We start from the raw sequence: 23,523 nt of genomic DNA, 5'->3' as shown, positions 1-23,523 counted from the left end.
CCAGGAGATTTTGGTAGGGAAAGGATCCCATGAGAGGGTTTTTAGACAGACCCATCTGACTATGTGAGGAGGAAGACAGGAGGCAGGGGAGTTGAGGCGTTTGCTGGGGCTGGGCAGGAAATAACCAGGTCTGGAGGGTGGTCCAGGGTAGAGGGAAGAGAGAGGACAGACAGTGAGATCTCTGAGGTTGAATCGAAAGGATTTGGTGATGGGGCACCTGGCTGGCTCAGTCAGTTGAGTGCCTGACTCTTGATTTTGGCTCAGGTCATGATCCAGGGGTTGTGGGATGGAGCCCCATGTCGGGCTCTGCACTGAGCATGGAGCCTGCTTGGGATTCTGTCTCCCTCTGCCCATCCCCTGCTCATGCACATGGGTGCGTTCTCTAGCTTAAAAAAAAAAAAAAAAAGGATTTGGTGATGATGTTGAAGGTGGGCAGAGAGAGCAGGGGAGAGAGAGGTGCTATCTGAGATGGGAAACCCAGGAGGAAGAGGAAGAGGGGAGACAGAGCAATGTGGGGGCGTCCAGGGGGGAGGGGAACAGATGAGGAGGGCAGAGGCAAGGTGCCAGCGGTGCAGAGATGTTGTCCTAGCCATGTAGTGGGCAGTCCAGGGAGACCCGGATGGGGGCTTGCCGAGTGTGGGCCAGGGGCCTGGGGCCCCGTCTCTGCTCCTCCACTGGCCTCCTGGGTCTCATTCCCCTCCCCCCACGCCCCCCCGCAGGCCTGGAGTTCGCCTACTCGGAGGCTCCTCGCTCCATGCAGAGTGCCATCATGGGCATCTTCTTCTGCCTGTCAGGAGTGGGCTCGCTGTTGGGCTCCAGCCTCGTGGCACTACTGTCACTGCCAGGGGGCTGGCTCTACTGCCCCAAGGACTTCGGTGAGTGTGGGGTCCTCCCTGGGGGTGGGAGGCCCGGAAAGGAGCCTAAGGGCTTTGACCCCAGGCAGAATGAAAATAGCAGGCTGGGTTCGGGGGGACAGGGTTCCAGCCCAAACTTGGCCAGCCGCCCACAACGTGGCTTCCCCACGCCGGGCCTCAGTTTCCCTAACTGTCAAAAAGGAACCCGTGAACTCAGCAGGCCTCCAGGGCTCCTCCCTGCATCTGGAAGTCTGTCATTCTGGCTGAAAGGGTCACCTTTCCCTGTAGCGTTGGTGTTTTAAGCCCCGGAAAGAATAGCAGGAAACACCAGGGGTGGCCAGATGCTGGAGGGCTGTCTGCCCACCCACTGTCTGTCCATACCTCCTTGGCGGCCAGGCCCGGGGCAGCCCTGCCCGGCCCAACCCAAATGCCAACCCCTCCTTTCCCCAGGGAACATCAACAATTGCCGAATGGACCTCTACTTTTTCCTGCTGGCTGCCATCCAGGCCGCCACGGCCCTCCTGTTTATCTGGATCGCTGGTCGCTACGAGAGGGCAGCTCGGGGCCCAATCTCCCAAAGCTGCCCCAGCAGGGATAGGGGCTGAGCACCCCCTGCTTCTCTCCCCAGGACACAGACAGCAGCAGTCACAGGTGGGGGGTTCCTTGAGTTTATTCTGTACCCGACATTAGGATGAAATGGTTCCCATAAATAAGGGGCTTAAGCCCTTCCTCACGAGCATGGTCCATGATGGGGGGGGCAGGGCGGAGGGGGCCCGGGTGGGAGTCCTTTTGAGTGACGAGGCAGGGGGCTTGGAGCAGCGAGCACCAGAGGGTGGGCAGGCAGGGAGGGGTCAGGAGCTACCCCGGATCCTCTCCATGTAGCTGCGCAGCTCCTCGGGGTCCTTCAGTCCCATGTCCTCACACACCCAGCGGATGTCATCCTCGCCCGCCACCAGGATGGACTGCACGGCAGGGGCCCCTGCGGTCTCCTCAGACACCTGGGCCGGGGGCGCTGGTGCGAACGTCACAAACTCCACACGCTTCCGCCGCCCCCCGGCTTCCTTCCGGGCCAGCGTGCTCGAGGGGCCGGTGGTGCCCCCTGCAGGGGCCTGGGTCAGGGTCAGGGCCTCCCCTCCTCCCCCACTCTCGCAGGGGCAGCCCCCCTCCCCCTTGGGCAGGCCAGGGGACTGCCGGTCCAGCTGGCGGCTCAGTTCCTCCTGGTCAGTGCCCAGCCAGACCCAGTTGTGGGGCTGGGGGGAGGCGGGGTCCGTGGCGCTGTCGGGGGGCTCCTTGCGCTGGTAGCGCAGCACGAAAACCACACCGTTGACCAGGAAGATGAGGATGGCCAGACAGAAGATGCCCAGCAGAGCATACATGCCCAGCTCTAGGTCGGTGACCCGCTGAGGGGCGGGGACCATCTCCTCTTCTTCCTCCTCCTCCTCCTCTGCGTCGCCAGCCTCTGCCTCCTTCCCAGCCTCCTCCTCTGCCCGCTCAAACTTGCCCCTCACGCCCCTGTTGCCCCCAACACTGCCTGCCTCCCATCGTTTACCCCCCGTGCTGGCCTCCGTGGCTGGAGAGCTCCGGGCAGGGCTGGATGGGAGGGCAGGGGCCGGNGGTGCAGAGCCACATGCAGGGGCAGCCCCTCGGCCCCCGCCCCACTCACCACCACCCCCAGCGGGGCGCCCCGCTCCTCGGCTGGCAGGACAGCACCGGGCTCCTCGGCTGAGATGGACAGTCCCAGGTCGTGGTGGTCGTAGAGCTCAGCGGGGGCCAGGGTGTGGTCAGAGAAAGACAGCCAGAGGGAGAGGGCCACCTCCTGTAGGGCACACGGACACAGGCAGAGACATGCGAGGGCACGCACGCATGCACACAGAGACCACTCCCACAGAGACAGGCCACACGGAGGAGGAGAGATCAGAGAGAAAACAGACACAGGCAAATGGACAAAACACAGGGAGAGAGGGGGCGTGCGTCAATCACCTGTCTGCCACTCAGCCCTGGGGTCTGAGTCATCGGGAGGGTCCTCAGAGCCAGCTAATCAACCTCCCACTGCCACACTCCAGCCAGCCACTGCTTGGTCACCTCCGGCTGCAGAGAGCTCACTACCTTATAGGGCAGTCAGACCTCATTCTGAAAACGCTAAGGTCCGAGGGGTCCAGGTATCTCCCATCCCCGTCATTAGCCCCCATCTGGAGATGTTGGCCTCATCCCCCTGACCCCCAGCTGTCACCTGCTTTGGGGCGGGAAAGGCTGACTGTGCCCAGCACGTGGCTGTGACCTCCCCGGGGTGGGCAGTGCCCCGGCTCAGGGCCAGTGAGATGCCCATCACCGGCTGCACCCGCAGCTCCAGCACCGAGACCTTGTCATCCGTCACGGCCAATGCCTGCTCCCCCAGGATGGAGTCAGACAGTGGGGAGCGCACCTGAGGGCGAGAGGGAGCTGCAAGTTGGGGGGAGGGGGGCCCAGCCTCTCCCCGCTGAGCCCCAGCATCTGAACCGGCTGCCTTTCCCCACCCTTTGCACCCCATGTGCCCTATACATACCTGGACCCCAATCCCATGCCTAGGGGACAGTTTCCTCCACCCTCAAGACCTGGCCCCCACATACCCAACCCCAGCCCTTCATGCTCTGAGAATGTCCCCATTACACGGGCCACCCTATTCTCCCCCAACCCCCAATCCCACTGGGCTCATACCTGACCAGGTACACCGCAGACCCCTCTGACACTCTTCACACCTGCCCATGAACACTCTGGGGGCCACCTCCACCCTTGTCAGGGGGTCTGCTCACCTCGATGGAGGTGACGCCAGGCTCCCGGCCCACCAGGACACGTCCGCCCTCCAGCGAGGCTACACGCGGGTCCAGCACGCGCGCGTGCGGTGCGACGAGATGGGACACGTCAAGCAGCCAATCGGGGCCGAGCAGGTGCGTGAGGCGGCGGCCGCCATCCAGCGGGTGGGCCGCAAAGGGGACAAGGAAGCGCACGCCCGCGCGCTGGTACTGCAGGCGGCAGCCTCGGGCGCGCCGCTCCGCCTCCTCTGCGACCGCGGGAGCCTCGGGCTCTGGCGGCCTGTGGGGAGAGGCCGGCCCGGGGGCGGGGCGTCAGCCCAGGGCCCACCCCCAGCCTCTCAGGGTCCCGCCCGCTGGAGACACACCCACCCCACCCACCCCACCAGCTCCCGGAGGCGCATTCTTCAAACTTTGGGCACAGCCTTTGATCCCAGTGGGGCGCTTCTCCCCACTTCTACCCGCTGGCGAGGCGCCCCAGCCCCGCTCCTAACTGGTGCCTGTGCCTGTCCATCAAGCCGCTTTCTGGCTCCTAATTGGAACTCTTGGCTCCTGGGAGTCAAGGTCGAGAGGGGCGTCACCTTTGGCTCTGATGGGACTCTCTCAATATTTACTGAGCTAGGTGCCGTCTTAGGCTTTGCGGACACAGCAGTGAACGGAATAGACAAAAACCCTTGCCTTCAAGATCTTACAATCTCGGGGAGGAGTGAGAGTGAAGGGGGTGGACAGACCGCACACAGACCGATGTTACGCGGTCATCAGAAAGTGATACACACCTCACAGAAGTGAGGGTGGAAGGGGGAGAGAGAGGGCGGGCGGCGGAGGTCTGCAACTACAAATGAAGTGGTCAGAGGCTGGTGGTGAAAAGCGGGTGGGTAGGAGGAACCGGAAGCAACCGGGCCCTTGTTCAGGGCTCCACCCCCCACCCCCTCGCTTGGGACCATGCCCACATTCCCTGCACCATCTCTCCGTCCCAGAGCAACTTCGCCAAGGCCTCCACTCACCCTTCAGCAGGGCCGGGGACCCTCCAGCCTCGGACCTGCTCCAGGGTGGTGTCGGTCAGCTCGATGCGCAGGGGCAGCAGCGGAACCCACACTGTCAGCCGCAGCGAGGCCCGCAGGCGGCGCCACCAGAAGTCCACCCGCACCCCGCGAGCGCCTTGGCTCTCTTTGCCGGCCACAAACACAGCGTCACAGGTCTCCGACACCTAGCGCGAGGGCAGGAGCGGGGCTAAGCCAAGGAAAACGGGTGCAGACCAGAGAGGGCTGCCCTGACCCCTCCCGGTAAGAAGGGCAGGGCTGAAATTCATGGTGCATTTTACGCGCATGTCTTAAGATGAGGGAGATTTCGCCATGCAGTCACAGATCCGCTCTGGACGAACCAGTCATTCCCCAAGTTCACCTGGGGTTTAGCTGGGGAAACTGGCTATCTGCATACAACAAAATCTTTCTCCTGGCAGAGGAACGTTCGAGCCCACAAATTTGGCTCCTGGTTAGTGCTGGCTGCTGGCTTTCTTGCTGGAGCCCCTTGGCAACCTTACTATAGGAAGCAAGGCAGAGAGCCAGGCCAGACCTACCCACCCCAGAGCCCTCAGGAAGGAACCGCTCACAGGGGCAAAGCACGATCATAAGTGGCAAAACACCTTTTCCAGGCAGGCAGCAAGGAGTTAGGAAAGGCAGGCTCTGGGCTTCTCCTCTTCAAAGTGGGGAAGGTTGCCCTGCCCTTTTTGTCTTTTACTTCATGGATCATTACCACGCTCTCATAATTATCCGTGATGCTTTTAATTCTTGCAACAGGATAATATATTCCTATGTTAATGCTTAGAAAGCCAAGGCTCAGAGAGGTTAAGAGACTTATCCACGATCACACAGCTAACGGATAACAAACACAGGTTTCAGACTAAAATCTGTCGATCCCAAGGTACATGCTCTTTTTTTTTAAGTAGGCTCTATGCCTAACATGTGACTCAAATTCGCAACCCCGAGCTCTAGAGGCGCGTGCTCTATTGACTGAGCCAGCCAGGTGCCCCCAAAGTGCTTCAGCTCTCCCACCTCAGTTCATCGATCAGTGAGTGCGGTAATGAACATGAAGGCACCTAAGCTGGGGCTGCTGGGGTTACCTAGCTCGCACCTGACTGTGCACAGAGGTGGTGGGAATGAAAGAAGTTGAATCTGGGGTTCCCCCACTGAGGTTTCTGGTGTCAGTAAGAAACTGTTCTTTCAGGGACTGAGTGAGGAAGACGTAGGTGCGTCGCTGGGCACGTCAGGGCACACTCACACGGGGTCGGCGCATGCCACTCACCTGCAGGACCTGGGTGTTGGCCGATTCGCAGCCGATGTGCTCAGTCACCTCCACCAGAGCACCCCCACTGTCCACGGTGACGAGGCGCACAGGCACACGCCGTGGCTCTCCAGTCAACGGAGCTGTGTTCACCAGCTCTTCTGCCTGGCGCGGGGGGGGGGGCAGGAGGAGCTTAGCCCCAGCCTCTCCGCCTCGCTTGGCCCCGGGGCCTGGCCAGGCACAGGTGGGGACTCCTTACCTTGGCCAGTGGGACAAGGGCTCTTATGTCCCGCTCAGACACCAGGATCTCCCACACCATTTTGTCCTTCTCTGCTTCGGGGGCCTGGCCTGGGTATTCCAGCTGCCATGTGACAGGGCGAGTGACCGCCACACCCCCGCTAGTGCCATTCTCCACCAGAAAGTCCACCCACAGGAACTCGGATAGTTCAAGGGGGCTGCTGGCCAGAGGAGAGAGGGAGAGAGGGAGAGAGAGAGACTGAGTGCTTGCTAGTGGCCACGCACTGTTGAAAGCACTTGCTCTACTCATGAGGTGGGTCCTATGAGAATCCCCAATTTACAGATGAGAAAACTAAAGCACAGAAGTTCTAGAACTTGCCCAAAGTCACAGAGTGAAAGGTGGCGGGGCTGAGATTAAACTCAAGCATCCCGGCTCCAGAGCTCAAGCTCTCACACACGCTTGGCCTCTGGAAGATCCGTGTAGCTACCTCACCTCCCCCCTGGACAGCTTGCTTGCTCTCCTGCCTTCCCAGGCCCCCTCCGCGCAGTCTTCTGCTTTCCAGGGCCATTGAGGTAGCGTAAAGCACCTGTGTCAATTTCTACCAAGGAGGAAGAGTCACTTCGAAGCCCCAGGACCGGTACTCAACCCCCTGAATAATAACCCTCACGGTCTTCTTTGAGCAAACACTTGCTGGGGCGCTTGGGTGGCTCAGTCAGTTGAGCGTCTGACTGGCTCCAGGTCATGATCTCCCGCTTCACAAGTTTGAGCCCTTCATGAGGCAGTGCCCATTTCAGAGCCTCTGTTCCCCTCTCTCTCTGCCCCTCCCTGGCTTGTGCTCTCTCAAAAATAAATAAGCATTAAAAACGAAAAACAAACAAAAAACCTTGCTAGATGCTTGCTATATAGGATTTTATTTCATTTTCACAAACCCTAAGGGATGCATTACTATCCCCATTCTGCAGGTGAGGAAACTGAGGCTTTAGTGGGGGGTGGGCTAGTAAAGGGGGAAGTAAATTGGCTTGTGCACGGTTATTTATCCCAAAGTGTCAGAACCAGGACTCAGATGGGCGCTACCATGCTCATGGCCTTGGCCCAGGCTCAGAGCGTAAATAAGAAAGAGATCGTAAATGTGAATCACAGCAGGGCTTTTTTTTGGGAAACATTAATGGCCCAGAAAAAGCCCCGCCCCTGCCTTGGTGGTTGTGGGAGGCAGGGTAGTGGCTGTGAGGGCTATAACTGTGGGGCCAGGAAAGGCTGGCATCACCTGGAATAAGACTCACAGAGGGGCGCCTGGGTGGCTTAGTCGGTTAAGTGTCCGACTTTCGCTTAGGTCATGATCTCGCGGTTCGTCGAGCCCCGCGTCAGGCTCTGTGCTGACTGCCAGCTCAGAGCCTGGAGCCTGTTTCAGTCTGTGACTCCCTCTCTCTCTGACCCTCCCCTGCTCACACTGTCTCTCTCTCTCTCCTAGAAATAAATAAAACATTAAAAAAAAAAATTAAAAAAAAAAAAGAAATAAAACATTAAAAAAAAAAAAAGACTCACAGACACTCACTGTAATGCAACTGGACATGGATAAATAGCTCGACGAATGCCTCTCTGCCCTGCGTCTGTTCTGCACTTGCTCGCGTGGGGATATGGAGGCGGCGTGGCAGTCCCCCTCTCTTGGGCCCCAGAAACCCACTCCCTCCTTCCTCTGCTCCTCCCAGGATGGAGTTGCCCACCTGGAGTCTGGCCCCGCGGGCCCCACACGGTGGCAGGTGATGAGGGTCGTGTGGTGCTTGGAAGCCTTGAAGCGGTCCAGCTTGGCCGTCCACAGGCCGGGCTGGGCCAGGCGGGCAGCCGTCACGTGCAGCCCCTTCTTCACCTTGATCCTGGGGAGAGGACATGGGCCCAGGGTGTCAAGGTGGGTGCCGAACTGTGGACTGAATGAGGAGCAACACAAGCGGCTCCAGGCACCCGCCTCCCGTCCCGCCTCCCTGACTGCCGTCTGAATCTTCTGCTCCCCCTCCTCCGATCCACAAGGACCCCATCTCAGTACGGGTCGTGCCACACAGCTCTCCCCGGCACCCAAAGACCCACTGTCCCGAGGGTCAAGTCTAATCCTGGCTTCGAGGCCCCCCAGGATCTGCTCTAGTGTCATTGTTGGCTGTCACACCTCTGTCACCCTGCTTCAGCTACACCAAAAGCTCTTCCCCCACGCACAGCCCGTTTATGCCTGAGTCTTCGCTCAGGCTGCGCATTCAGCTTTCTACATCTGCTCCTTCTTCAAGCCTCCAGCAACCTCAATACTGTTTAGAAAGTTCTTCCTGAGGCAGGATAGATTTACCCCTTGGCTCCACCCCAAACGCAGACCCCCAGACCCCCACGGCGCCTCGTACCTCCACCAGAACTTAGCACCCAGCGTGTGCCACACAGTCCCTTCCCTACCCATTGGTCCCCATAGTGCCGGGCGGGGACCGGGCCTTGCTAGCCTCTGTAGCTCCAGAGTGGAGACATATTGGCATATGGGCTTGGCATATTTTAAGTGTCTAGGAAAGATCTAATGAGTGTGCGAGTGAGCACAGGAGGGTGTGACACACAGGGGGACGGGACAGGCACTTGGGAGACATATGGGGACAGGATACACACGGACCCAAAGATGAGAGAGGCACGTCATACCCTGCAAACCCATCAGTGGAATGGGTTGGGGGCTACTCTGGGGCAACGTCCTGCAGAGGGGGACATAAAAATGAGAGCCTTTCTGTGGGGAGGAGCAGCCTCTGTCCAAAGGTGAGGGGCAGGTGGGAGAACATGCAGATGAATGTGACTGCGGCAAACACCCCCTCCTGGGGCATTAGAGCATTCACCACCCCCAGGCACTGCACTTTCCAGTTTCCGAACCCTCTCCTGTTCCCCCTCCCTGGAGCCTCACAGCTGCCCTGGGAAGCAGGCAAGGTCAGCCCCACTGGACAGGGAGTCGCAGGGAGGTGCCAGAGGACTGGGAGCTTCCTACTTCTGACTCCAAGTTCAGGGCCGTGCCCCCTGCTGGGTCCTGCCTGCAGCCAGGGCAATCACGGCTCTTGGCCTGGAGGGGGTTCAGTGGGCTCAGGTTTGCAGAGATCCAGGGTTCCAGTAAGGACCCCAAAAGGGAAGGCCCCTGCCCCGGCCCACCCCAAGACCCCCTTTCTCACCGCAGCGTCAGGACACTGGCCGTGAAGTTGTGCCGGAGCAGGAGGGTGGCACTGAAGAGCTGGCCGGGCCGCACTGGCACGTCGGGCACCCGCAGCGCCACTGCTTCATCCAGGGGTACCTCCTGGTACTGCGGGGGATCCGCTGAGCGCAGCTCCACACCGCCCACCGGCAGAGCNCAGCCCCCGGGCCCCGCGGCTGCGGGCTCCAGCGTGTAGGCCAGCTCGGCTCGCGTGCTGGAGCCCTGGGCGAACCAGTGGGCGGGAAGCTCCAGCTCCACCACGCAGGCGCCTAGGGATGGCTGCGGACACACAGCAGCCTCAGTCGGCATGGTGGGGGAGGGGGTTCCAGCACCCACGACAGGAGATGCAGGGCTCGAGGGCTCCACGAAAGGCAGGACCAGCATGGGCCAGAGCCATATGCCCAGTGACACAGCCAACCAGTGACACGACTGGGGCCAGGGCTCAGCACTCATCCAAGAGCCACGCTTCTGCCTTTGGGGACGGTCTCATTCCAAAGTGAGCCGGTCCCAATGCCTCCCCCATAATTACACCCTGGGACCGCCCTGACCACACCCCAGGCTTCTAAGAATCCCAAAGCCCTCAGAATACCCTCTCCAGGGGCACCTGGGTGGCTTAGTCGGTTAAGCGTCCGACTTTCGCTTAGGTCATGATCTCGCGGTTCGTGGGTTCGAGCCCCGCATCGGGCTCTGTGCTGACTGCCAGCTCAGAGCTTGGAGCCTGTTTTGGAGTCTGTGTCTCCCTCTCTCCCTGACACTCCCCTGCTCACGGTCTCTCTCTCTCTCTCTCTTTCCTAGAAATAAATAAAAATATTAAAAAAAAAAAAAAGAATACCCCTCTCCAGTGGAGTCCTGTGCTAGACCCCCCAAAACAGTGAAGCTGCCATTATAAAGGTGATAACTAACAATGATGCAAATGCTTGCCAGGTGATTACACTGTGCCAGGCACCGGCGCTGTGCTAAAAGCTACTCCTGCCTGCATTTCATTCAGTCTTTATTCCAGCGCCATAGGTAAGCATCGTTATGACTCCATTTTACAGATGGGGAAGCTGAGTCCCACAAAACTTACTTACCCAAAGTCATCAACAATGGACTGACTTCCTGAGGGGTCCCTAAATCACCCTCTCAAAGGGTCCCCAAGAAAGCGAGCAGAGCAGGGAGGGTGTCAGGTGGTCTGTGACTCCCACGCTACCCAGGAGTGGTAAGTCCTCTCCTTCCCCACCCCAGAACCGTCCTCTGGGCCGGCACAGCAGGCAGCGCCAGCTTAGGCAGGTCCTGCCCACTCACCTGGAAGTGGCAGGCTCGGTGAGCAGTGCCGGCAGGGTGAGTGGCATAGAGCCGGGCACAGGGCAGGCTGCTGGGCCCCGGCGGCCAGTCCTGCCCTTTGAGGTGGAAGAGGACGCGGGCGTGGGGCTCTGCTGGAGTCACGGCAGCCTCCACGGACACGGCCCGCACATCCCATGGCACTGGCCGCTGGTGGGGCTCGGTGACCCGTGGAGGGACCACCTGGAGGGAGAAGGAGAGTGCTCAACAAAGCAGGGGTTTGGGGGAAGCGAGCTCTGGCAACATGGGATGCCAGGCTTCCAATCCCAGCTTGGCAGGAGAGAGCATGTGCAGGCCTCAGTTTTCCCCTCTGGAAAATGGGGAGCACGGCTGGGGAAGACTCCTGCACCACATACAGCAGACCTCAGCTCCAAATCCTATTAGCCGGGGAGTCCCTGGAGCCCCTCTCCTTACCTGCTGCGTGGCAAAGGGCGGGTAGGAGGCCCGGAGAAGTGGCTGGGCCCTGGGCCACGGCTGCAGCAGCAGGAAGGTCTCTGATCTGGAGCCCAGAGAGGAGTTGGCAGGTGGATAGCGGCCCACCTGCTGCACACGGAAGTGCTCAGGGGCGTCGAGGAGCTCCAGGGCCGCAGGTAGGTAGACAGGATCCAAGGGCTGCTGCTCACCATCCACTGGGGAAGAAAGAATGGAAACAGTGCCAGTTCCAGAGCTGGCAGCGCTGACCTGAGCTCTGCGCTGGGGCACAGCGGTGGTGGGTGGCGGAGGAAGAAAAGGGTTATAAATGTCCCATCCCCCCAGGATGTAGGGAAGGTGGTCCCATTTCACACAGGAGGAAACTGGGGCTCAAAGAGCCTCACATGGGTAGCACGTGATAGAGCCAAGCTTTGGCTATATATCCCAGACTGGATGCCAGCTTCCAAAGCATTCCTTCTTCCACTTTCCAGGGACTCAGACCTTCCTCCCTTGACCAGAACCTTCTCAGCATTTCCTCCTCATTCCTGCCCTCGTACCTACTTGATATCGAGGCATTTGTAGGGTACACTTCTCCCTAGACAGGGCCTGGGCAGTAAAAGGTGGCGACAAGGTGGGCTTTGGAGAAGCAGACACTCTTTCTCTGTCCCTGGGTCCTCGGCCAGACATGCCTGGGTGTCCACCCATCCTCCCCCTCCATCATCACCATGGCAACCGTGCACTGCTTTCCTAAACCTGCTCCCCTCTTCCCTGTCCCAACTGGGTACTAGAATGCAAAAGTGGAATCGGGGTGGGGGCAGGGGGGCCCCATGAGCCTAGGGAGGGAGTCAAAATATTCAATGACTTAGAAGGGCCCCGGGGCGCCTGGGTGGCTTAGTCGGTTAAGCGTCCGGACTTTCGCTTAGGTCATGATCTCGCGGTTCGTGGGTTCGAGCCCCGCGTCGGGCTCTGTGCTGACTGCCAGCTCAGAGCCTGGAGCCTGTTTCAGAGTCTGTGACTCCCTCTCTCTCTGACCCTCCCCTGCTCATGCTGTCTCTCTCTCTCTCTTAGAAATAAATAAAACATTTTAAAAAATTTAAAAAAAAAAAGAAGGGCCCCGAAGACCATATTGAGTTTGTACCAATTATCAGCTAGTCCCAATAATAATAAGCATTTTTGAACGCTAACTACACGCAGACTACTATTTAAAACATTTTACGTATATTAACTCTTCAGTTTGTGTACTAACTCTGAGCGCAGGTTCTGTCACGATTATTTCCACTTTCCAGATGGGGAAGATGAGGCTGAGGTGGAGGGACTTGCCTGGGGTCCCACGGCTGGAGAGAGGTGGAGCTGGGAGTCAGAGCTCAGGCATTATACCCAGAGGGACATGTCGCTCCTGTTCCCTATGCTGCTTGCAAAGCTGACAGCTTCTACCTGCACTCCCTGGACTGTGGGTCTCTCCCTCCTCCCTTAGAGTCCGGAGTGAATGCTGCCGCCTCCTTAAGGAAGCTTTTCTTGATTGCCTCCCCTCTCACCAAACCCCTCAGTCTTCCCCCTCCTCCCCCCAGTTGCCTCCTCTGAATTAGTTGTCTTCCTGTCTATTCACAGGGAGACTTGTTCTACTCATTCCAGAATCCTCCGAGCCGGGCATCTCTCCCTGGAGAGGATGTCCTGGGAGCCCGGAGGACTGCGTTTATGTCTTAATTCTGCCTCAGTGGAGTTTGGGTCCATCATTTAACATCTCAGAGCCCGAGTTTTCTCACCTGTAGAATGAGCTTTAGTGACACCGTGAACAGGGGAGGGCTTTGTAAAGTGCAGAGTGCTGTCTGGGGGAGAGGGGTTATGGCTACTGAATAATGGATGTGACAAGGCTTTCCTCATCTCTCCTTAGAAGGGGTTATTAGGGCTCCTGCTGGGTCCCCTGGGGAGGGGAGCAGGTGGCTGAAAGCAGCCCCGGAGCCAGCTTCCTCTCCTCCCCATCCTGGCCTGGGGGACTTGATGGTTTCAACCTCCTCTGAGACCCTCCCCACCAAAGAGCGTGTGTCTGAGACGCTCCAGCCATCCTGCCCCCAAGCGGAACAGGTTAAGTGACTATGGCTTCCTGGGGGACAGCCCCTGACCTCCGGTCCTCCTCTTATTCCACTGCCAGGATAATTATAAGATGCTATGTGGCCTGACTCCCACGGACTCCCAGCACCCAGAGCTCAGCTCTCACGAGGGGGCTGCNGCATTCCTCACTATCCCTCCCCCCACTTCTGTGTGGTGTCATCCACCTAGCAGCCACAGCCCTGCCAAGGGCAGTCTGACCCCCCACCCCGGGCACAGGGGAGTCGCTGCTCCTTCGTCCAGTGATGGGGATCCCCGCAGGATCCAGGAAGGCACGGATGGGGCAATCCCTGGAGACTCCAAGGTCAGCTTGCTCCTTGGGGGCAGGGGGAGGGCGGCTGCGCACCTCGCAGGTCCCAGGCAAAGGGGCTACTTTCCGTTCCCTTGGGGGGCTGGGTTGGTGGTGGGGGTGGAGGGGAGGAGCCGCTGGGGTGCAGCTGTGTGGACCGCAGATTAGGGAGCTGGCGCGCGCGCGGGCAGGGGCAGCCGGGTTAAATGCTCGGGCGGGAGGGGAGCTCGCGAAGGTTAGGGGACCCGGCGGGGGTGGGAGGGCTGGCAGTGAGAACCCGGNGGGCCGGCCGGCTGGGTCCCCGCCGCCGCCCGCCCGGCCGCCTGCCCGCGGCCGCAGCTCCCAGACAATGGAGCGGGAGCTGGAGCAGGAGGGTGGGAGGGAGCGAGCGCAGCACATGGGCTGCCCCTCCGCCCCGCCGGGTCCTAGTGCCCTACGGATCCCCGGGCCCCGAGCGCCCCCTGTGCACGAGGTCGCGGAGAAGGCCGCTTCCCTGGGGACTGAACCACGGGGCTGACCCGCCTCTGCCGAGAGGGATTCGATGCGTTCGCTTCGCGTGCCTCTCGGAAGCTCCTGCCCGTGGAGGAAACGGCCACTTCCTGTGCCTCACGTCCGCCCCGCGATCAACTCACCTGTAGAGGCGTCCACACCTGAACCAGGACTGGAATTCAGGGACGTACTGCAAGGGTGCAAAGGGGGAGAGAGCGGCCAACAGGGCCCAGGCAACGATCACCTGGGCCTTCGCTGATAGAGCCCTGGGTCACCCCCGTGGAGCAAGTTCTCAGGGGCGGACAGCTGGAGTCTGCTGCCGAGCCCCAGCGCTGGGAGAGGCCTGTGGGCCTAGGAAGGGTGAGGGCCCCGCTGCTCCTGGGCAGCTTAAAAAAGGCGGCGGGGGGGTGGGAGGGGGAAGAACATGCCTGGACCCCTCTACAAAGCAACTGATCTAACTTACAGCCAGGTTGAGAACCACAATGCAGGAAACTCCTGTGCGTGGTGAGGGCAGGCAATTCTGTGGTCACCGGCCCATCAGCCTTTCATACTCTTACGCCTAATGGGGAAAGGGTATCTTCCTTGCCCTCCGGCACACCCCTACTATTCCACCCGTGCGGTGGGCCAGTTCCTGGAAGTTTTGTAAAGGGCGGCATGCCTTCCTCATTCCGTACACTCCACGAGGGAAGGGTACCTGGTACTAGCAATTCTTTTTTGCCCCCCCCCCCCACCAGCTTCACACTGCTCCTGCAGGAAGAAGTCAAGAAAACAGGCGGCTCTACAGGAATGGATTTAGTTGGAGGGAGAAATGAAAGCAATCCAGACTTTGAGTAAATACATTTTATATGGAACAAGATAATAAAATAGCGTGCATTTTATTTAAAACCAACCAAGCGCCGATAAAAATATATCACACTGCAGCTGTGATTCCACATCAAACCTTAACAGTTAAGAACTGGGCGTTTAATTCATTCTTCACGTCATGCGCTGGGCCTGGCTGAGGACACACCTCCCCCAGAACCTCAGAGGAAGAATGGGAGCCTTGGAGGAGAGGGTGCTATGGCCGGCTCACCCTGCCTCTCTGGGAGCTGGTGAAGGGAGGGGCCATGGTGTGCAGCTCCGCACTCTTCCTGGGCCACCACCCTGATGGGCAACTTCCCCGTGGCAGTGGGTGGAGGGAGAGGGGTGGAGAACCGTCTGGAGCTGGGCAGACAGGTGAGTCCCCCTTTCTCCTTCAGTGTCTGAAATCCCCATAGGGGATCTGAGGGCCACTGTAGGGTCCCACTTGCAGGCACGAGCCTATGAAGCAGTCACCTTTTGCTTTGGCTGAAGGGGGAATCAAGAACCTCAGAGGAAAACTCTCTTCTTGACACAAAGCAGCCACAGTGCACTTTCCTACATACAGTACAGCGGCGGGCAGGCAGAGGGCCCTGCTGGCTCGGATTAAGGCACTTAGAACAGACTCCGCGTATGGTGTATGTCCTTGCTGCCGGCCCCGTGTGGGAACCTCCCCTTTCCCTGCCCCTCAGGTCCCGCGTGCCCTGCGTCTTCCCCAGGGCTGGGCAATGAGGAGGACAGCAGCTCGCCTGGAGGGACGGGGTTCAGGCAGAGCACGGGCCAGGGCCGGAAGGAGACCAGCGAGGAAGGAAGCCTGGCAGAGGAGGGGCCACAGAAGGACGAAGGACGGGAGCGCATCAGGAGGGAGGCAAGGCAGCGGCAGAGGGGAGCCGGCTGGGTCCCAGGAGCCCAGTGGCAGTGATGTTCCCCACTCAGGGTGGTTCACCGAGCCACAGGGGAGGCCCTTCCAACCCGCCCCGACTGAGGCAGGCTGGGAGCAGAGAAAGGGTTAAGAGAACCAATCCCAGACAGAGAACCCCAGAAGGCAGGGCCCCTGGGGACAGGCAGGGGGAATAGTCTGCCTCTTTCTCAGCCAGGAGGGTCTGGTGAAGACAGGAAGGTTGTGACAGTCAGAGACTGGGCAGGGGCTGGAAGGAGGGCTGTGCGATCCAGAAGCAGTGCAGCTCTTTGGTACAAGGGTGAGGAGGAGAACGACGACGACGACAATGACGATGAAGGTGGCCTTGTCCCGGCGACCCCTCACTCCTCCTCCACACCCCGGGGCCCCTTGGCCGCCCGCCTCTGTCGCCAGCGCAGCTCTTCCACCTGGCGCTCCAGGCCTCGAACCTTGGCCTCCAGTTGGGCCCCTGAGGCCCGGGTGCCAGTGAGCCGGCTCAGCAAAGCGTAGAGGGTCAGCAAGGCCAGGAGGAGCAAGGCCCGGGTGGAAGGGTCAGGCACCGACCTCACCAGGGCCACAAAGCCGGCCAGGAAGAGGACAAGCTTCAGGCCCCAGAGGATCCGGCCCAGCAAGGCCAACACCAGGCCAAGCAGCAGGGAAAGAAGCCAGTAGACGACTAGGGCCCCTGCTCCCCACAGCAGGAAGGTCTGGACCTGGCTGGGGCTGAGCTTCAGGCCCTGGGTAAGGTGATCTCCTGGAAGAGGGAGAACCACACAATCAGCCAACCTCGAGTGGGGAGGGCCGGGGGGGGAGGGGCGGATGACAGACCCAGAAAGGAGCTAAAACCCCCTGCAAAGGCAAAATCCTTCCCCCACAGGGTCACAGAGATAGGAGCTTGATCGTCAGCTCCTGTTCCCGCCGGCTCGGGGCGGATTACCTCCCTCGGTTGAACCTGGTTCCGCTGCAAGATGGGAGTGATGCTCTGGGTAGTGGGTAGCAATTAAATGAGCCACTACGGCTGAGCACAATGCTTTGCTAGACAGGAAGCCAACACCTGGTAGGTAGCGGCAGCCATCGGCCCGCTCTTACGTTTGCCTCTGGGGAAACCTGGCAGGTGTTGCGCACCTGGGGAAATGTCCGGGCCCCGAAAAGATAAAGCTCCCACAAACAGGAAGGGACTGGCTAAGCCCCAGGGGACCTAACCAGTACGGTGCCACTCACCATCCAGCCCCAAGGCATTCAGCAGCTGCGCGGCAATCCCAGACAGCGCGAAGAAGGCCACCGAGATGGCTGACGAGATGGCCCACATCACCTGAGACAAGGTCTGCGGAAAGAGCAGGGCAGGAGATGAGCTCGTAATCAGTCATGCCCTTCTTTAAGCCTCCAACCAGTGCCCAGGCAAGGCCAGGAGGGAATGTCCTTCACCTCCTTCTCAGCCAGAGGTCTGCCCACCAAGCTCGGGCAGCAGGCCATTTCTCCTTCCTGAATTGGAACTCAGGACATCTGGGCACTAATTCAGCTGATTTGCTAGAATACTTTGGTGATGGTAGTAGGTGAATGTGTGTGTGTTGGGTTGGGGGGTGGACATCAAATCTCTACAGTAGTCACCCTGTAGAAGTGGGGTCCTCCCAGAGAATCATGGAGTTGTGGAAAGAACATCTGTGAAGGGCCAGGAGGTTTCAGGGAAGAAGGAGTCCATCAGCGCTGCTTGATTATGGATTTTATCAATGATCGTCCCAACTGTTTAGAACGACCTATCAAAAGAAAGCAATGCCACACCTGGGATGTCATCAGGTGGAAGAGACAGCCCTGCCTTAAGTCCCGGAGTCACGCCTACCTCTGCCTCTAGAGGGGAAGGGATTTTCAGGGCTTGAGACTCTGCCAATTTAAGACCTCAGGTCAGGTTTAGACCAAAGTCAGACTCTATGGTCATCCGGTGACACGGGTTTGTAAAGACTGGCTCGTTTCCCAGTCTTTCTGACAAGAGAGGGAGGAACAAGGGGAAAGGAAGAGCTACAGGCCCTGAGGTAGGAATCAAACAATGGGATTGCGAAAAAGCAGGAACTGTCTGGCTGCGTCTTGGAGAGAACGTGGGGCTGGCTCTCCGCTGCGGGGATGATGACACAGGGAGGATGTGGAGCCAGGATGGGGTGGCCGCGAACGATGTCTCCTCCTTTATCTTTCTTCCGTGCGTGCAGTCACCGCAGGAGCCACCTTCCTTACCTCGGAAATCAGGTGCATGGTCTCAGGGCCAAGCCAGGCATCCAGCGTTGCCTGCAAAGACCGACCTATCTGGCTCAAGAGATCAACCGGGGCCTCCCTCTTCTGCTGGCCTGGTGGCACAAAGTCTGCACGGGACTGGGATGATGCCGAGTGGAGGAGGACGAGGGCCACTAGGGCCGTCAGGACGACTCTGAACTCGTGCTTGCCCTGCGGCGAGCTGCTGCCTGGGCCTGCCATGGCTGGGTCTGCCGGGAAAGAAGCACAGGGTGAGCGGAGCGCCGGAAGGGGCGTGGACACCCACCGGCGCAGCTGTGACCGGCCCTAACGCCCTCCTCCGCCCCTGCCCCGCGAGCTGAGAAAGGCAGGAGTGGGCCTTTCAACTTCAGCTGGGCACGACCATCTGATTCATGGGTTCCTCTTCCCCATTCTTTACCACTTGCTCATTCGTAAATCAGCAAGCATTGTTCAAGGCCTTAGGGGAGACGAGGAGATCTAGGGTTGTTCCAGTTCTAAAAACCTGAAGGCCCATCTCTGGGTCTTAGGTGTTATGGGCATAAAAAAAAAGTATGAGGCTTTGTCCCCGGGGAGGTTATAATCTACTTAAGATAAAGCTGACATAAAAACCAACTTAGAAAATAGCACGCAAATAAGATTACTGCTGTGTCGTGATGTAAAGAAAAGTGCGCGGGTATGTGCTCAGGCGAGAACACACCTGCACACATCCCTTCCACTCTGCAGGACCCACCATGAGGGGTGGTATTAGCATCCTCGCCCCTATTCGTAACAAACGGGAAGAAACAGGCTCAGGGGTTAAGCGTTGCTAGGGGTCACTGGACTAAGTAGAAATGTCAGGATTTGAAGCCAAGCCTCTGCTTCCAAATTGCACACTTATTTGGGAGAGAAGGGAACACCGCGGATCTCAACAGTGGCCACTCTTTGGAAATCACCCGGGAGCTTCATAAACTACTGACGCCTCTGTCCCAAGTTCAGACGTTCCAGTGTCACTATCTGGGCGTGACTTAGGCTTGAACGTGCAAAAGCTCCTCAGGTAATTCCGCTGTGCCAGGTTAAGACCCACTGACACAGAACGATCTCAATCCCTCCCCGCCTCGCCCCTAATGTAAGCAAAGGGTTAGTTAGAGCGCAGCCTTTAGGGAAAGATATTATCGTTAGTAAAAAGCTAACCACACGCCACCTATCTCGTATAATTGGCCACCACCAGGCAGGCATTGTTACTGTTCTCCATTTTAATGATGAAGAAACTGAGGTAGAATAAGCAGTAAAGGAGGGAAAAATATAAAACAAACAGGATTTGAACCCAGATGCATCTGGTATCAGACCCCTCGCACACACTGCCCTACCATATCATCTCCCAAGTCAGTATCAAAAGTGATTTAAGGGGCGCCTGGATGGCTCAGTCAGGTAAGCGTACAACTCTTGATTTCGGCTCAGGTCATGATCTCAGTCGTGAGATGGAGTCCAGAGTTGGGCTCCGTGCTGGCTGTGGAGCCTGCTTAAGATTCTCTACCTTTCCTTCTGCCTCTCCCCTGCTTGCTCGAGAGTACTCTCTTTCTCTCTCAAAAAGAAAAAAAAAAAAAGTGAGGGGTGCCTGGGTGGCTCAGTCAGTTAAGCATCCGACTTTGACTTAGGTCATGATCTCATGGTTCGTGGGTTTGAGCCCCAGGTTGGGCTCTGCGCTGACAGCTCAGAGCCTGGAGCCTGTTTCAGATTCTGTGTCTCCATCTCTCTCTGACCCTCCCCTGCTCATGCTGGCTGTCTCTCTCTCTCTCTCTCTCTCAGAAATAAAACATATATAAAAAAAAAATTTTTTTTAAAGTGATTTAGAAAGTCACACGATAGATCATTCAAGAGCTAAAATAAACTTTGCATCTACCGATCATCTCCGACCATCTCCGTGAATTACTATTGGTGACAATTCACTTAACCGCTTTGTGTTCTGAGCTCATCCATAACATGGATGCCACAGGCAAGGTTAAGACCCAACAAGTATCGATTCATGAAGCGGGTGTGGATCAGCCAAAAAACCTGTTTGCAGGTCCACTTTATGTATCATGGTGCTTGAGAGATGTCAAACAGCACCGGCAAATCCCCGCTTCTCTTGCAGGGTCCGAAATGAACCTGTAGCTCCAGGGAGTTTCATGATTCAGACCCGACAATCAGAGGCTAAGCCATGCCCCTGATGTCGGAACAGCCAGGTGTTTGAAGCTTTTGCAGTTACCAGATCCCTCAGGGGGTTACCCAGAAATCAGAGCCATCAGGGCGGAGGAGAGGGAAGATGTTTCCATTCTTTGTGGAAAGAAGAAGAATCCAAGGAACAGTTATAAAAATAATATTCGGGGCACCTCTGGCCCAGGAACACCTGCCCGAAGTTCCTCTTGAGGTCTGTGGAGTGCAGGGCTATAAAGCATGCATTCATGGGGAGCAGCCTCAGGCTGGGAAGCCTTTTGCTCTTCTCTCTCTTTGGCAGAAATCAAGAACCAGATGGTTCCTGGCTTCCAGTGGTGATACATGAGGGAGGCACAGGTCAGTTCCTGAGCTATCTGGGTCATAACCACACTGGGGACTTAACGAGCAGGGTTGCTATCTTGGGTTGGATCCTATATCCAAGGACCTCCACCAGGAGGGATCAGATGTCATCTCCTCCATTCTAGAAGGTCAGGGTGATGTGAGCTGCTCCCCCCATGGCAGCCTCCCACATTCTGTGCTAGCCTCGACTTCCAAGCAGCCATCTGCCTCAGTCAACAGGAGCTGGGGAACCTTGGAATAAACACTCCGCAGCAAGGCCATCACCGCCTGGCCAGCTGGCCTTGTGAAGTGCACCAGAAACCAAACCCAACAGGATTCTAGAGGGTGCCCTCTGCAGATAAGAGCGCAGATCATTGGCTGGTCCGTTTCTTCAGACTGTTTTATTTAACAGAAGTCCTTCTCATTTCTTCCAGGCTATTTCTGCACAACAAGAATCAGACTCACTGTCATCACACCTCCTCACTGCAGCCCAACCAAATACTTTTCATAAAGAGAAGCCGTGGCAGTCAAGGGCCGAAGCAGTCTTGAGCTCTGAGAGGAAGTGGATCTTAAACATCTTCAGCTGCCGCAGTCCCTGGCCTCAAATGGTAGGCACTCAACAAATTGTGTGTATTTCTATTTATACATACAAGTGGCCAGTTCAGTGTGTGTGTATGGATGATGTTAAGCATAGATGTTTACTTGTGTGTGTGTATGGTGCTTTATAATTTACAAAATGCTTTGGTATTTCGCTATATCATTGAACTCTTACAGCCATCTTACAAGGTGCCACTATTCTTCATTTTACTCAGAAAAACTATGGCTTAGAGAGGTCATGCGAGATCTTCAAACTCACGTGGCAGAACTGGGTGAGACGTGCTTCGAGAACTCAGGATCCAGGGGCACCTGGGTGCCTCAGTCGGTTAAGCGTCCGACTTCAGCTCAGGTCATGATCTTACAGTTCGTGGGTTCGAGCCCCGTGTCAGGCTCTGTGCTGACAGCTCAGAGCCTGGAGCCTGCTTCAGATTCTATATCTCCCCTGCTCATGCTGTCTGTCTGTCTGACTGTCTGTCTCTCTCTCAGGAAGAAATAAAACATTAAAAAAAAAAAGTTTAAAAAAAAAAAAAGAGAGAGAGAACCCAGGATCCAAATCTTGCCTTTCTGCTTGTTCCACACCCCGATGCGGCCTCAGGAAAATGTAGTCCTCAGGGCACTTAAAAGTTCCACCAAATATCAACAAAGCTCAAAGTGAGAGTCCCCACCAGGAGCTGACCCACCTGCTGCACTTACAGGTCATGGTTTTGTACCCAGAGGTACGAGGACAGCAGAAGGCTGGGGCCAGCCCTGCCACTTCTGTCCAGGTAGCTGGGGCAGGGCCAGGAGAACCCGGCTCAGCTGGGGAAACTGCTTCACCTGACTATGGTAGCGAGAAGGCACTATATGTTTAGCTGTGGTTTGCCAAGAGGGCAGGGTGGGGCAGTCCAGACACACNCCACCATGAATCACTACGTCGAAGGAGGGGCAGCTGCCTTAGTGCCCTCTACTGGCCCTGATTTCATCACTCAGGGCTACCCCAGGGGAGCAGTGGTTCTCGACTCCGGTCGCCCAGCAGAAAAGTCTGTGGAGCCTGTTCGAGCAAGGATGTCTGCCCCACTCGGGGCCACCTTAGATGCTCCCAAATAGGGGCTCGGGATGTTGCTTGCAGAGCCCCTCGAGGATGTCTGACACATAACCAGACAGCTGCCAGAAGTGATTGGTGGCAAAGGAAAAAGTCTATTCTAGGCAAAGCCTCTAAAGTGCGGCGGTGCACAAAGCTACCTAGACTTCCATCCCAGTCTCCATTACAAGCCGCCACCTTATGCCCATTGCTTACCCTGAGTATCAGTCTCCTCCGTGTCAAACGGGGTTCAGCAGGCTTAGGAGCTATTTGTTATGTGTTTCTGCAAGAACTTTCTAAACCTTAAGCGTCAACAGAAATGTTGCAGTCCACAAACTGCCAATACCCGCTGTTTACACTGTAGCATAATTTAGCGGTTTCTATGCCTGCCTCCCCCATTAGTCTCCGCGCGCCTCCGGTTGGACTTTGCAACTTTTTTGGGTGCCTAGCACAGAACGATGACTAATAGATGCTCGTTAGATGAGTATTAGAAGCTCGCCAAGGTAGCAAAGGAGAAGTGGGGAGAGAAGGCTTATTTGAAGGTTGATCCAAATATGCGGCGGCCGCTGGGGAAGCACAGCTGCGTTGAAAGGAAGCTCCTTGACGGGCGAAGCTGCCACTGAAGAAAATGAAGTCAGCGTCCCAGCAGGTGGGGGCAGCCCCCGCTAAACCCCTGACAGCTGCTTCCCAGCAACTGTTTGGGGGCAGGGCGACGGGCAAAGGGGCAGCTTCCTCCCCAGGGCCCAGCCTCCCCCAGACAGGGTGTCGGTGGCATGTGCTATTTCGAACAGCAAGTCCCCTGCCAAACTCTGCTGGGTGGCTTCGCTGGCAAGGGACGCGGCGCGGCCCATGGGTTCTGGGTACCCCAAGGGGCTCGGGATACCCCCAAGGGGCTCAAAGCGATGCGGCGGGAAGCTGGGCCTTGGGGCGGGGGCGAGGGGCTCAGCGCTAGCCTCCTACCCCAGCCTGACAGTCGCCCCGCCTCCGCCGGACCTCTGAGCAGCGCTCTGAACCCTTTTCACCCCGGAAACGCGTGCCTCCTGTTACCTAGTAACAACGCCCCCTGTCGCATAGCAACGAGGATCCGGGTCCCCAGTTTGTTTCCCCCCGCCGGACGCCGTCGGACCCCTCCCCACGCGTGTCCGCCAGGCCTCGCGACTCCGCCCTGCTCCCACCTGCAGCGGCTGCCGCCTCCCCGTCCCGCGTTCTGCCCCCGAGCTCCGGTCTCGACTGGCACTCACCGGGCTCCGGCCACTACTGCCCTTCACGTGCGACTTCGCTAAAACGCGCCACCAAACCCGCGCCTCAACTCCGGGGCGTTGGTTTATCGTCTGCGCACGCGCAAGGCGGGATGAGCCCGGGGACTTGCCGGTCCCCCTCTCCGCCCAAACCCTGGGCGATGGGCGCATGCGCACTGCC

General features: G+C 57.9%; 3 protein-coding genes across 4 annotated transcripts in view; 1 reads left to right on the top strand and 2 right to left on the bottom strand.

Moving 5' to 3' along the window:
• SLC15A3 (solute carrier family 15 member 3) overlaps positions 1 to 1,590 on the top strand; it is a gene marked incomplete at its 5' end in the record, with an annotated part of 13,127 nt that extends 11,537 nt beyond the window's left edge. The window contains 2 exons of the mRNA XM_077748824.1: positions 720 to 875; positions 1,305 to 1,590. Coding sequence (XP_077604950.1) covers positions 720 to 875; positions 1,305 to 1,459 — 311 coding nt within the window. The remainder of the gene's footprint in view (positions 1 to 719; positions 876 to 1,304) is intronic.
• TMEM132A (transmembrane protein 132A) lies at positions 1,507 to 15,071 on the bottom strand. The gene is given in 14 exon segments (XM_077748823.1): positions 1,507 to 2,466; positions 2,469 to 2,670; positions 3,085 to 3,276; positions 3,644 to 3,923; positions 4,645 to 4,847; positions 5,942 to 6,085; positions 6,180 to 6,378; positions 7,880 to 8,029; positions 9,329 to 9,627; positions 10,633 to 10,851; positions 11,083 to 11,297; positions 13,387 to 13,835; positions 14,107 to 14,153; positions 15,036 to 15,071. Coding segments are annotated over 14 exon segments (3,396 nt in total). The 3' UTR covers positions 1,507 to 1,705.
• Positions 14,820 to 23,523, bottom strand: TMEM109 (transmembrane protein 109). 2 transcript variants are annotated; one of them, XM_077748873.1, is made up of 4 exons: positions 23,346 to 23,523; positions 17,922 to 18,166; positions 16,920 to 17,022; positions 14,820 to 16,452 (listed from the first exon to the last, which is right to left on the bottom strand). In XM_077748873.1, the coding sequence occupies exons 2-4, from the start codon at positions 18,156 to 18,158 to the stop codon at positions 16,061 to 16,063; spliced, it is 732 nt and encodes a 243-aa protein (XP_077604999.1). In that variant the 5' UTR covers positions 18,159 to 18,166; positions 23,346 to 23,523; the 3' UTR covers positions 14,820 to 16,060. The 2 variants fall into 2 exon arrangements, with proteins under 2 accessions (XP_077604999.1, XP_077605000.1); XM_077748874.1 differs by having other exon boundaries at positions 23,280 to 23,351.

The sequence above is a fragment of the Crocuta crocuta genome, unplaced genomic scaffold (genome assembly GCF_008692635.1).
Source record: "Crocuta crocuta isolate KB4526 unplaced genomic scaffold, BGI_CrCroc_1.0 scaffold323, whole genome shotgun sequence".
NCBI classification, from domain to species: domain Eukaryota; kingdom Metazoa; phylum Chordata; class Mammalia; order Carnivora; family Hyaenidae; genus Crocuta; species Crocuta crocuta.
This window is presented reverse-complemented; position numbering and strand designations above follow the sequence as displayed.